Genomic DNA, 12,809 nt, shown 5'->3' on the forward strand with positions numbered 1-12,809 from the left:
GATCTGCGGATGGCAGTTTCTTGCTCCCAAATGGAGAGGCGTTTCACCAACCTGGACAAAATCAAATAAAAACCATATAGTTATTGGTTACTCTTTCAACCTCACGAAAGGTTCCACTTACGTTGGACTTGATCAGTGGATCTCCGTTGTCTTCGAGCAGCAAGTCGAGCGTCTGTGTATTTCCGTTTTTTGCGGCCACGTGGACAGGCGTTTGACCGTCGTCGGTAGTTTTGTTGGCTCCTGCTCCGGACTTTAGCAACATCAACGCGCACCGGTCTCCGTCGCGGACGCGCGCCGCGATATGGAGCGGTGTCTCCCGTAGCCGTCCGCCACGGACGTGTACCTCGGCGCCGAAACCGAGCAGTGTTTCCACCACGGCAGGTTTGGCCGATTGAACAGCAATGTGTAAGGCAGTGTAGTGATCCTGTGGGAGCGGCAGATAGAAGAGAGCTGTTAGACAAGTTTGGTGGTCCTGAAGATACTTGGTACTTGATACTTACATTCGTTGGGACGTCCACTTTTTCACCCTTGTTCAGCAGCGTACTGATAATACCCACGTGGCCGTACTTGGCCGCGGTGTGGATACTTCGTGCACCTCCCTTGTTTGGCATATGAAGATAGACACCCTTGCGAAACAACGTCGTTGCACACTCGGCATGACCGTTCAGTGAGGCGATATGCATCAGTGTACTACCATCTTTGGTTCGTTCGTAGATACTGGCACGATACTTATCCGCCAGAATTTCAATGATTGACGCATGTCCATTTTCAGCTGCCAGATGCATCGGTGTACGATCTGTGTTGGATGGGAGATTAAATTAAAGAAAGCTCACCCTACACCATCACGCGATAGGAATACCTTGAAAATCAGTGATTCCTGCCGAAGCTCTCACGGTGTAAAAATACTTCACCATCGCTTCATCACCCTCGGCCGCCGCAATGTGGAGCGCAGTTTGACCTTCGCCATTCTGCACATCCACGTTGGCACCGTAGTCGATGAGTATTCGAGCCATCTCGACGTCCTTCCGCCGGGCGGCCAAATGTAGCGCCGTGTCGCCATTGGTAGTTGTGGCCTGTTGCGCATCCGAGGTTTTGCCGGAACCAAAGAAAGGAAGGAATACAACACACAAGAACGGGAAGATAGCAGAGAAGCAAAATTAGTATCACACGCAGTGGACATCATTTCACAAAAATAGCAACATGAGGAGAATTAGACGACATCACGGAACAGTTTGGCACCACATTACTTCATCCACCACATCCAATATGAAGCCCCAGCGTCGCCGCATACTTCCTGGTCCGAATGGATAAAAGCCAATGATGATGATCGATGGTGGTTGTGACGTGGTGACAAGATCACTCAATGAATCGCAACACTACTGATAACTCTCCCGGACGTAGCTTTGCTTTTAGACGATCCAATTCGGCCGTAACACTATTCAGCAAAATTATGCAACATCTGGCAACTTGCTAGCTAGCGGGACGTCTCGCGTACTGGACGCACGAACCTACTCGCGACGAATGCATTGTGCAACTGCACAATACCTATTCCAGCGGAGTCGTTGTCCAGTCCAGGAACTGTCGTCATCGTGCTTCGTGCGTCCTAAATCCAACCCCTGTGTTCCAGTGGACATACTCGCTGATGCTCCTCGCAGCTAACCGTATATGTTTTGTGTACCAGCGTGATTGTTTATATTTAAAGAGCTCGTCGAGTTAGTCTTCGAGAACTCGTGGGAGTCTCGCAGTGCTGTGCGTTTTTTTGTTTGCTCGCTGTGCCCCCTGGTCCATATGATTGGAGCGGAATGACTGACGATCCATTGCAGGTGGTATATGTGTTTTATCACCGTCGTTGACCGGCGCAGGCTTTTCCGCTTTCTATTCGGTCATCCGTCTTTCTTGGCAGTATGCAGTGCTGGGATCTTCAGTTTTTGCTGCTGTTTGAGTGCCGTTGTGATGCAGGCAGAGCCCACACAAAAAAAAACCCACAAATACCCCCAAATGCACTTGACTTGACTAAGGAATGGCTAACGGAACTTCGTTGACATGTCACTCCTGGTTCCAGGTTTTGTTTTTGCTACCCCTGTTTATGGCATGGTAATGCAATTCGTACGGTTTTTCCCCTGATACTGTTGACTTCTTACTGGAATATCTCATCCTCAGAAACAAACAATCCAAGGAACACTTTGCAAAGTAATTGTTCCTGTTGTCCGTTGATTGGGCTTCAAATCTCATAACATGTGTCCTACTCTGCCATAATGGAGTGGGAGTTTTGGAAAGAAGGACGACGAGGAACTCCAGCAGTTAGAGTACGATGACGAATGGGATATTTTTTTTTGAGGATTTCCTTCATACTCGAACACCTCGAAGAAGCGGCAAGCGGCGGCTACCAGTATCAGCTGACATGGAGTTGATTTATAAGGTGAAGGTTTCGGGAACTGGTCCATCCGTTCCCACGTATACGAGCGTAGCTTGCATGTAGCGTCAGCATTCCTTTCGATGTCGTTCCACTGTCGTGATCTTCGCACTGGTGCACCGTGCGCTGCTTCACTGCATTTGCCGTGACTTATGTCGCGACCGCTTCCTAGAGTGTCATTATAGTGCAAATACACAAACGAAACTGAAAAACTGCAAAAAAAAACAACTGATCAAGGTGATACGAGGACACACTCCCCTTGTCGTCGAAAGGTGGCGGCAAAAAAAAGGAGGACACTAAAGCGATGGTGCCACGCGGTTCAAGCAGACGCAGGTGGAAGGAACAACTCAACGGTGCTGTGTTTGGAAAACTCAAACCAAATACGCCAACGGCATAAAATTAAGAAGTTGAAGTTCAAGTCACACGTCATACGGGGAGGAAGTTCAAGCGAGTATGGAGCAGGACAAATTAGCACACCAACGTGATTGGTGTAGGCGCAACAATGATTTTCAGCTGATGATGTCCTTGCTGTGGAAAGTGTATCCGAGCGGAACTTAAAACGTCTGCTGCAAATAGTTGATGCTGAAGTTGCGATAGCTTATTCGTGGTTAAATTTTAGTACAAAATTAAATATAAAATTGTTAGCTTAGCTAGCTAGCACTAAAGTGTAGTAGTAAACACGCTCAAATATTCTACTCGTGCGCGAAATGTCAATTTCAACTCATCCAACTCCTCAGGAGGATGTGCAATCAGTCGGGCAATGGTTCATTGAACCGCCCAACGGGTTATTATATCGTTATAATTAGAAAAACAAGCGATGAGCAGCAAATCAGCAACCTCAAAATAAAATACTTCAAACAACGGCCCGACTTTCCTTTGATGATACCAATCATTTATGGCACCGGAAGTGATGTTTATAATTATTGTACTCCCTGCTCTGCCACTAGAAAGCCCCGCCGAAGCTTAAACAATCCTTCACAGCACTTTCCCCTAACAACTTTGGTTAGGTTTTCGTATTGATATAATCACGACTCGTTTTTAGCACCTTTCCCGGTGGCCTACAATGTTGGTGGAGCCGCCAGAGCTCCTGGCGCAAAATAAAATCCCAAATGTTAAAAACACACTCACAAATTAATCGGCTCCCCATGCTCCATGCTGTTTGCTTCGCTCGATTACCGAACGGCTTCCTAGACACTTCCAATGCAGTTTACTAGCGCTAAGGGAGGACCCTCAACGACCCTCCAGCGGAACAGGAGGTTGTGGCAGCAGAAAAAAAAGTATTGTTTGCGCGGAACCGATTTTCCGATAGGCGCTAGTTTTAAAATTCCTTCAAGTCGGTGTGGTGTGGACAGCGAATTCGTGGCGTTGCTTTCGCTTTTTGTCAGGCATAATATTTGCACGGCTACCCGCCTTGAAGGTAACCGATTGAGGCACTGGTTGTGACGAGTCCGAAATGGGGTTGGTGAAACAAACACAACTTCGCTGGAACGACAGAACCGTGGCAGCAACATTGAACAACCGTTTGTGTGTGTGTGTGCTGTTTTTTTATTATTTCTTTGTTTTGTTTCGCAAAAATTCACATTCACGGTTGTGATGGACGGAGCAGCCCTGTTCGCAGCCTGTGACGCGCGGCAACGGTGGCTTGGAGGTTTGGAAGTCCCTGGACGGGTGGGCACAAAAAAATCAATCATTCCAGGGCCAAATCTGGGGCCCAAGCTACGACACGATTCGTGTGATTTTGACTTCTGCAAACGCCACACGAAGTGCAATAACAGCAAACACACACACACAGAGAGACAGGGAGACACACAGAAATAACGAACAACACCACACCTGAAAGGCTTTTGTCACGGACAAAGATCACTCTGCACATGCAGAGGTTGGATATGACTCCGCACATCGGTTTGGAGGTTCAAAGTGGGTCACAAGCTACTTCGCGAAGTTCACCCCCAAATGCCCGCGGGGTTGCACCAATCAAACTGCACAAGAAGATGCATTTTATTCCTTCGTGAGCACCGCGCACATTTAATCACAAACACTCGTCCTGCTCTAGTGGTATACGTTACTGGGCCGTAACACTCACTCACGCATTTACCAGACAATGCACACATTTCAGCCATTGATTGACAGGCCGCTGCACCCTGTCCACCACTCGACTCCACCTTCCTTACGCCCTTCCAACACCTAAGACGCTTCGATGCACAAACTTGTTACGTAATCGTGCTGAATGCATTTTGCGCGCGTTGCTTAATTTCCGCAATGCCTTTGACTCCGTCCGAGGGAGACATGTGTGCTGGGAGTTATCCACGTTCACTCGGAGGTTAATTTCCAATTTTTCGGGGGAGCAATGTAAGATGCAAGCAGCGTTTGAACTAATGAATTCTATCAGTGCACTAAACCACACACACACAACTCGGAATTTTGCTGATGGTGAGAAAAAAGCGACACACGCACACAATTTTTCAGCTCACGCACACACGCACACACACACACCCACACACATGCACACAGCGAAATTGCGAAGTAAAGCGCTATAAACTTCTTCAATCACACTCGCAGCTCGTGGGAGGCTGCTGAGCACTACTTTCCAGCTGGATCGCGCTCCAAAAACCCAGAACTCCGTTCATCCGCATCACCGCAGCCACCCGTCATTACTCACCTTCAGCTGATCCGCCGTCTGGGATGAGAGCAACTCCCTGCACATCGACTGGTTGCCAGCCTCGACGGCCAGCAGTAGCGGGATCTTTCCTTTCTGTAAAAAATTATGCCTTACAATCTCTTTCCACGTAGCGGCCCGCCGGCGCTGCTTCCGGCGGTAGGTCAGCGAGGCAAACATGGTAGTAAGCTTATGCATCCCGGCCCGCTCCCGCTCCCGTTCCCGCTCCCGGCCGCCGGGACGTACGGGGTCCGGCCGACGGCGCTGCGAGGGCGGCTGCTGGGACGACCGACGCCTGCTGCCGCTGGTGCTGCTGTTCTTGCGCCCATTGCTACTGATGCTGCTGCTCCGTCCGGTGCCCTGTTCGGTGGCCGGCGCCACGGTCAGCCAGCTGCGGTCCCCGGTCCCGGCACCGGGCCCGACCCGCGGCCCGGTCGACACTGTTCCCCCATTTACCTCGGTTGCGCTGCTGGCGAAGGCGGCGGAAAAGGAGGCCGCGGTCAGTTCGGTCGGCGATTTGGTTGGTGTGCGGGGCGAGCTACCGTCCGTCGAGGCACGGTCGGCCTGCTCCGCCTGGCTGATGACGGCCGCCTTGATCGGGTTGAACTTGGCGTACTTCGACTGCACATTCTGGAAGCGCTTGCCAAAGTTGGACATGGTCCTACCGTACCCACTGTCATATTTAAACTACTGATGCGCGCAATTTCGTACCGATGTGCCTTGGCTTTCGGTGCTTTCGGCGTTACCTCTGCACAACCGCACTCGTGCCCCGTGCCCTTCTCTCTTGCAATCATATACACCCGCACCAAGGGATACAATAAAACTACAACAACAGCAACAGCAGCAAAAAAAACCCTCACCCGAACAGTCCTTCGAAACGCGATTCACGCGAGTCTTCCAAAAGGGACACACAATGGGGGTGGGGAAGGTTCAGAAGGGATGCAGGGAGGCGCGAGCGAGAGATAAGGATTCCGACCGAGACGGAAGGAAACGATGGCACACGCTATAACGTTCCAATCGTTCGAACTGATTCGGTGTGTGCGAGCTTCGAACTCAACCCAAGCAAAATAGAGAATTCGTTTCCAATTCGTAATCGCGCCCGGCTGCGAAATGACGGTACCAATATTGCTTTCCCGTTTGGATAGTGTTTCACTACCGCGATACCGGTATGATAGTGTTCGTGGAGCATTCCGAGGACTGCGCCCACTGCGCCCCATATCGTCACGGCCCGGACGGTCTACAAAACCAACTCGCGGAATAATGATATTCCGTACCCGTGGTAAGCATACCGATGATAGCTCCAAGGTACCCGTCGGCGGTTATTATAAGGATATTTAATTTTCACTCCCCAAACCCCCCGGACGGGTCGACCCCTATTTGCTGCCAACCCCTTATCGACCCCTCTGGTGCTGGAGAATCAGACACCCACGAACGATTCAAGCGGACGTTCCAATACTGCCAACACCTTGCTTCCGTACCGAGCACAGTGAACCAAAAAAAAAGAAAAAACTACACGTTTTGCATTAAAATAGCTGCAATTTAGCACACAATTCCGCAGAATAGTTTCCAGCGCGAAGGACTAAACGGCTAACCGTGCACCAGGTTAGCATACATTCAGGCGCGTTTTCGTGCAGAAAGGGCCCGCTCGAATGATAAAACCATTGGCTCACCGACTATCTCAACATTTCTTAGGCACACACACAAACACTCGCGTGTGGTTCCAAGCAATACTACGTCCACGTCCGAACTCTTTGAATCTACATGAAATTCCACACGAAATGCCCCAACAGCATAAATGCTCCCAGCAACACCTTTCCCAAATTGACGGCACACGTGTGTGGGAAAAGGAAAGGAAATACAAATTTTTGACACAATTCACTACTTGTGCGGATATGCCGAAGGTGCTGACTCGGTGCTCTTCTTGTAGTAGCCGAGACACACACACACAAAAAAAAGCTAACCAAGCGCCATAAACACTCAATGCTTGCGCTGCCCCCACATAAGCCCAATACACGGCTTCGGCTTTTTTTGGGCAACGTGCATGTTCGGAAAGTTTCGCGACCCTTGTCCGTTGATAGTGTTCACCTTTTCCCTACCGAGGCATTGCGCCTCCGCTGCAGAAGCTATCAGCTGAAATGTTTATTGCAGCCCCACCGGGATGTGGGTCGTTCCAAAATACCTCTCGGATATGTATATGACGATCTCCCATACCCGGGGCGCTTCTGCCGTGGCCTGGCGAATAGATTGCAAACCTTCACGCAATGGTCCCGCACGAAAGCGTCAGTTCTTAGGGAAAGTAAGAGATATCACAGCCCACACACAGACACACACGCACATGTCCCTCAACTCCTCCACAATAACCAATTCACCGACCGTTTGCCGTGGGTAAAGGAAGACCCCGAAGACCGCGACCGAGACGGGGAACCGGAGCGGAGACCTTCAACGCACAGCACAGATAGCAATGCGGCCAGTGAACCGTTTTTACTTGTGGCAAACGAGCCCGTACCTGGTCCCGGTAGAGCAGCTCCGCGTTGGGTCTGGCCGTACTACGATAGGAAGATCGCAATGGACGCGGTTTCATCGCGCGCGCTCCTAGACTGTCACCTCGCTACTGGTGGTGTGATCGAATTGTCACACGGCCCATGTGCGGATGAATAGGTAACAGGTAACTCCGTCTGATGGTCCGCAACCGCGCACGCCATATGCAAACACCTTTCCGGCTGTGTTTCTGGGATTTGGCTTCGACCGTCTCGCTCTGTGCCGCCGAAAGTGTTCCACACAAACGAACCTCCCAGCACAGCTGCCTACTCTTATGCGACGCTTTATGCACCTTCACTGTGCGATTTGGGCAAAATAGACAAAAAAAACACCCGAACTCCCCGGCGAGGTGAGTGCAATAAAATTATAAATTGCAATTTTTATGAAAATCCTTTCCTTTTACAATCCTTCCACACCGACATTCAACCCATGTTCCAGGTGAGTGCCACCCTCGCACAGTGCAATAGGGCGGAGTAGGGCGTAAAGAAATAAACCACCACCCCGGGGAAGAAACACGAACTAACCGCTCATGTTTCAGAAATGTGCAACAGGCACGCTCCAGCCTTCTTCCGGTTTCGTGCAGGACCAAAGTCCAGCCAACTTCCAGCAGATCTTAATTACAGGGCAGACACAGTGACCTCACTAACTTATGGCCAACCTGTAGGTGAGACCTTCTGTAAGTAAAACCTTCCAGGCAGCGAGTTGGAACACACAAAACGCCAAAGCTTGGTTGGGGTGTTGTTGAGCGTGTTGAGGTTGGGTTCTTCAATGGGTTCCACGGAGCTAGTCTAACCCAACGGAAACCGATTCGCTACACGCCGTCGCACGGTGTTTCCATGTGCGATTGCCAGAGACGCTACTCCCATGCCATTATTGGCATTCCACTGGCATACGTGGCGAATGTCATAAATTGTTTTTCCCACTATTTATTGCTATTGATCCAACCGAACGGTAATCGCACAAAGCGTGTCTAAGCGTTCCCGCTCTGTCCGTAGCATTAGGCGGTTGTTTAGGTTTAGAGTCGGATGTGAGTAGCTTTTAACAGCAAATGGAACCTAGTTAAGATGATAAACGGATTAGCTGTATATACACTGTTCCAAAAAGCACCTTGAAGAAAGTATCTTTTATTGTATTTTCTCAATTCTACCACCGAAATTTCAAAGTTAATCAAGTTGGGCAATATACAATGCTTCACGAGTGGGGTTGCATCCGAAAGCCCATCATTCAATATTCAATAAATCGCTTTACATGCTTTCCCATGTTATCCCTTTGCTCCATTGTACAAGGCACCATTCACTACCCTGAACCTTGATTGATATCAGCTCCTTACGGTGCAGAATATCGATTTTACGCTTCATCATCAATCATTTGGCATTGCATTGCGATACATTTCGCGAAAATGCTTATGCCCCCCCGCCCAAGGTGTGTAGAGCTGTGCGACTACAACAAACCAATCCCCCAACCGGCCAAAACGAAGGTTCACACACTATCAGCTCATTATAGGGTGGGCGCGCTTCCACCAAAAACCAACAAAAAAAAAAAACACTTCCAACGGGGCAAGGCAAGCCAACACAGCGGATTCGCATTCCGAAGGACAATTTCCATAACAACCAATCTAAGGTTGAACCGATTGTGGGGCACAGGACGAAAACGAAATAAACAAAACCCAAATAAATAAACATCCAGCAACGTGTCGAATCGTGAAGTATTGATCGGAAACGGTTCCGGCAATCGCTTCGGGTTTCCGTTCGGTTTTGCTCGGTTTGAGTGTTTGGTAGTGGTGGTGGTAGTACGAAGCATTGTCAACATTCTTTCTCCGCGTGTAGTGGTGAATGTTCTCAAAAGCCTTTTCCACATTCGTAACGGAAAACACTTGACACGCAGATGGATGGTTCCCTGCTTATCTATTTCCTGCGTCGATTGTCTGTCTGTGTCCGGGGCTTCGTACTGACCAATGGGAATTGCGTGATTTACTACGCAAAAGCATCACTGGACAGTGTGGATTTAGTGGCTTTTTGGACAAGAACTTCAATGCTTGGTTCAGTAACAAACCTTCGTCGATTGCACGTTATGTTACTTATTATTTGTTATTCCTAAAAACTAATAATGATGAACATAATTGTGGAGAGAGTGTTAATGTATTCGAGAGAAGGGGCGTGAGCGCTAATCGGAGGAGAAGCGACGCGCGCGTTATTTCGATTACTTTACATAATTCTATCCTTTTGCTATAAGTCTTTCCGATTGATTTATGCAGAGAATCGATTCATATGTTCAACAATCGCAAAACAGTAAACGTCTACAAATCGTAAAGACATCGTCAAACCTGGTCTTCTGTTTATTCGATACCCGTACAGCACTACTCTTCATACACTCATAGGCAACAAAGTAATTTTCCCCGTTTTGCATGAATTTAGGTCGAAAGACTAGTTACTTTTCACTTGTACCATACCCGTGCGGTGGGAATTGAATTCCCCCCCCCCCCCCCCCCCCCCCCCCCCCAATACACCCAACCCGTGACCCGTTGAGTGCGCGAAAACAAATCGTCCACACATAGAAAACACCTGTCAATCGTGTCCCAATTTCCGCCCCACAACTTTGTGTGAAAGAACACACCGACACAGCGCGGCACCCCGAAATTCCAATCAAAACCAAAGACGCGAGTCACTTACTACCATATGGTTGCCTCCACTGAAGTTTTATCGCTTCTTTTTTTTTTGTTCATACTTACACCATCAGTCTTTGTTCGTATGTCCTTACCAGCCGCTGTTAGCAGCGCTCGTAAAATTGCGGTCGCTGTGCCCGTCTGTCTGCTGGCTACCAAATGTACGGCCGTTTGTTGCCGTGACTGCCGCGATTGGCGGATGATGGGAAGATAAAGTTACAGTACAATTAGTAAAAGGGTGTTACCGTTCTGTTGATTTGCAAAGCGGTACAAAAATTAGCATCAAAGCGAAATTAAGGCACCAAAAATATTGTTTACAACTCGCTGCAAAACAACCAAGGACAATCCATCCGGAAACGAAAGATCCATTCGACGGCAGCTCAATTGCGGCGGCGGCTTGTTCAGATTGGCTGCTTGGATTGGCTACATCGTCGTGCCTGTAAACTTACCCCTGGCTGCTCCTGTGGCTGCAGCTGACCTACGAAGTTCTCATCCTCGAGCAGGAGCTTTTGGAAGAATTTGAAGAATGCTTCTTCTTTGGCATGTGCTTCCTCTTCGTAGGCATTTAGAATCAGTCTCTGGAAGAACACATCGTGAGGAGGGTGTGAAGGCGTATACGTGTATTTGTATTGTATTGCATTGAAGTTCAATGCACCAAAGCGGATAAAAGGAATGGATTCGTGTTTCGTGTTTTATTTCTCTCTCTCTCGAACAAAATGAAATGCCAACCAATTGAGGTGCCATCAAGGATTATCTCTCGAACCGAAAGCAAAAAAACTCAACTACACACAGCTACCAAATTTCGTACAATTACAAAACAAAACACACAAAAATTCCACCTACAGCTACATCCCCGAACGTAAGCTCACGATCGTCACCGGTGTCCATCACTTTCTGCACCACCGACTTCATCTTCATTTTGCCTTTTAGCTTATCCATCGCGCCCCGATCAGTAGACGATTGCACCAGCACCGTTAAACGTAAGCAGACGCATTCCAACCGCACCACGTTACAGATCGAAACGTTCTGAAACATTGCCACCGTGCAACTGATACATCTCACAAGCTACCACACTCGGAATGGAGAGAGTTCGAGGAATGGAGGATGAAATTTCGCCCCAAAGCACCCGCCACCTTCATTATTTGGGGAAAGTTGGCTGCCATTTAAACTCGATCGATGCTTCGTACCGTGAGGCAAAACACAAAAAGGCTAACTTCAAACCATTTACATCCCGTCGTCGTCATCGATCTATTGGGCGTTGTGTTCGCATTTTTTGTTTTTAGTATTTACTTCGGCACAAATACAAACTTTCCACTAGCGTCAAACCGGTTCCGATTATCTATTTGTAACGATGGAGGCGCCTGGTCGTTTAGCATTTGGCCCTTTTAGCAAACGGCTGCCAGACCCAAGCTCTCGAAAAACTAGGCCACCGAATGCGAGCCCCTGTAGAACGCTGGTACTCCGGTCCGGATCGTAAATTTCGGTACAATTCTTATTTATTTCACTTCCGCTTTCGATTGACTTTTATTAGCTCGACTCGATTGCACGCGTGTCCATTGTCTGTGCGGTAATCACGGCTTCGCACAAGCCCATGGTGACTTTACGCACTGAACGGAACAGCCCACTTTATTCCACCTTCATGGAGCTTCGCAACATTATCTCAAAGCCAAACCCCACTACGGATACACCGTCCACCATTGATTCGGGAGCGTCTTCGAATGGTGGATGATGGATGGCCAGCAAACGAAACCAAACTGCACACTTACCCAGGTATCCGAGTGATTCAAATCGAGTAGCTTCGCGATCAGCTCCATCCGAACTGAGCGTCGCGCCAAAATGTCTGCACGACCAACTGTGACCCCGGTGTGAAGTGCAAAAGTTTTCCAAAACTTCTCCGCCCCTTTTGCGAACCAGGCCTACCAACGCACACTCTGTCTACTGCCCTGTGCTGTGGCTGCAAATTACACCGAAATGTTTCTTCCACCCAAGCTAGCTTCCCTCCGGAAAGGCGAATGGTTTGTCCATTTTTTTGTTCTTGTTGCAACAAAAGGGCTTTATTTATGTGGATGAATGCACCGTGAAGTCGCAAGGAGCCGCAAGCGTGAAGCAGAACCGCCAGTTATACACCCCGGGCACGTTGGCACAATTGGTGGATCGCTTCTCGCTGAGGTAAATTGAGGCGGGAATGCACGTAAAACCTTCACTCAATTTTGGCGCTAAATGCAACCAGAGAAAGCACAGCGAAAGCGTACGTGCCCGTTGACTTTAATCTCTTTCCCTGGCACAAATCGTGTACGGCCATTTCCGACATTTATGGCAAAAACAAGTCGAAAACCGTTCCTTCCCTTTGGTTCGTTGCAGTGCCAGGGGGTTACCCGGTGAACTAGGGTTATCGAAAACGCTACACACGATATTGAGAAATGACACGCGGCTGGAAGGGTAATGTACATATGGCTCACAGACGGGAATGATTTGGCCCACATTTAACGTTACGAATGTGTGTTCAGCGCTGACATGGAACTTCAGTATGCACGAGCAAT

The 12,809-nt window shown here is 48.8% G+C and overlaps 1 protein-coding gene across 7 annotated transcripts in view; it reads right to left on the bottom strand.

Annotated features, from left to right (window-relative positions):
* Positions 1-12,809, bottom strand: part of LOC128305582 (serine/threonine-protein phosphatase 6 regulatory ankyrin repeat subunit B) — a 38,831-nt gene that overhangs the window by 11,240 nt on the left and 14,782 nt on the right. For all 7 annotated transcript variants that reach the window (XM_053043097.1, XM_053043096.1, XM_053043098.1 and 4 more), the window contains exons 4-9: positions 10,336-10,452; positions 5,073-5,165; positions 860-1,073; positions 501-796; positions 122-424; positions 1-51 (exon numbers count right to left, since the gene is read on the bottom strand). The exon at positions 1-51 is cut by the window's left edge and continues 1,377 nt beyond it. In XM_053043097.1, the coding sequence (XP_052899057.1) occupies positions 1-51; positions 122-424; positions 501-796; positions 860-1,073; positions 5,073-5,165; positions 10,336-10,452 (1,074 nt within the window). The remainder of the gene's footprint in view (positions 52-121; positions 425-500; positions 797-859; positions 1,074-5,072; positions 5,166-10,335; positions 10,453-12,809) is intronic.

Source organism: Anopheles moucheti, chromosome 3 (genome assembly GCF_943734755.1).
Source record: "Anopheles moucheti chromosome 3, idAnoMoucSN_F20_07, whole genome shotgun sequence".
In the NCBI taxonomy this organism is placed as follows: Eukaryota; Metazoa; Arthropoda; class Insecta; order Diptera; family Culicidae; genus Anopheles; species Anopheles moucheti.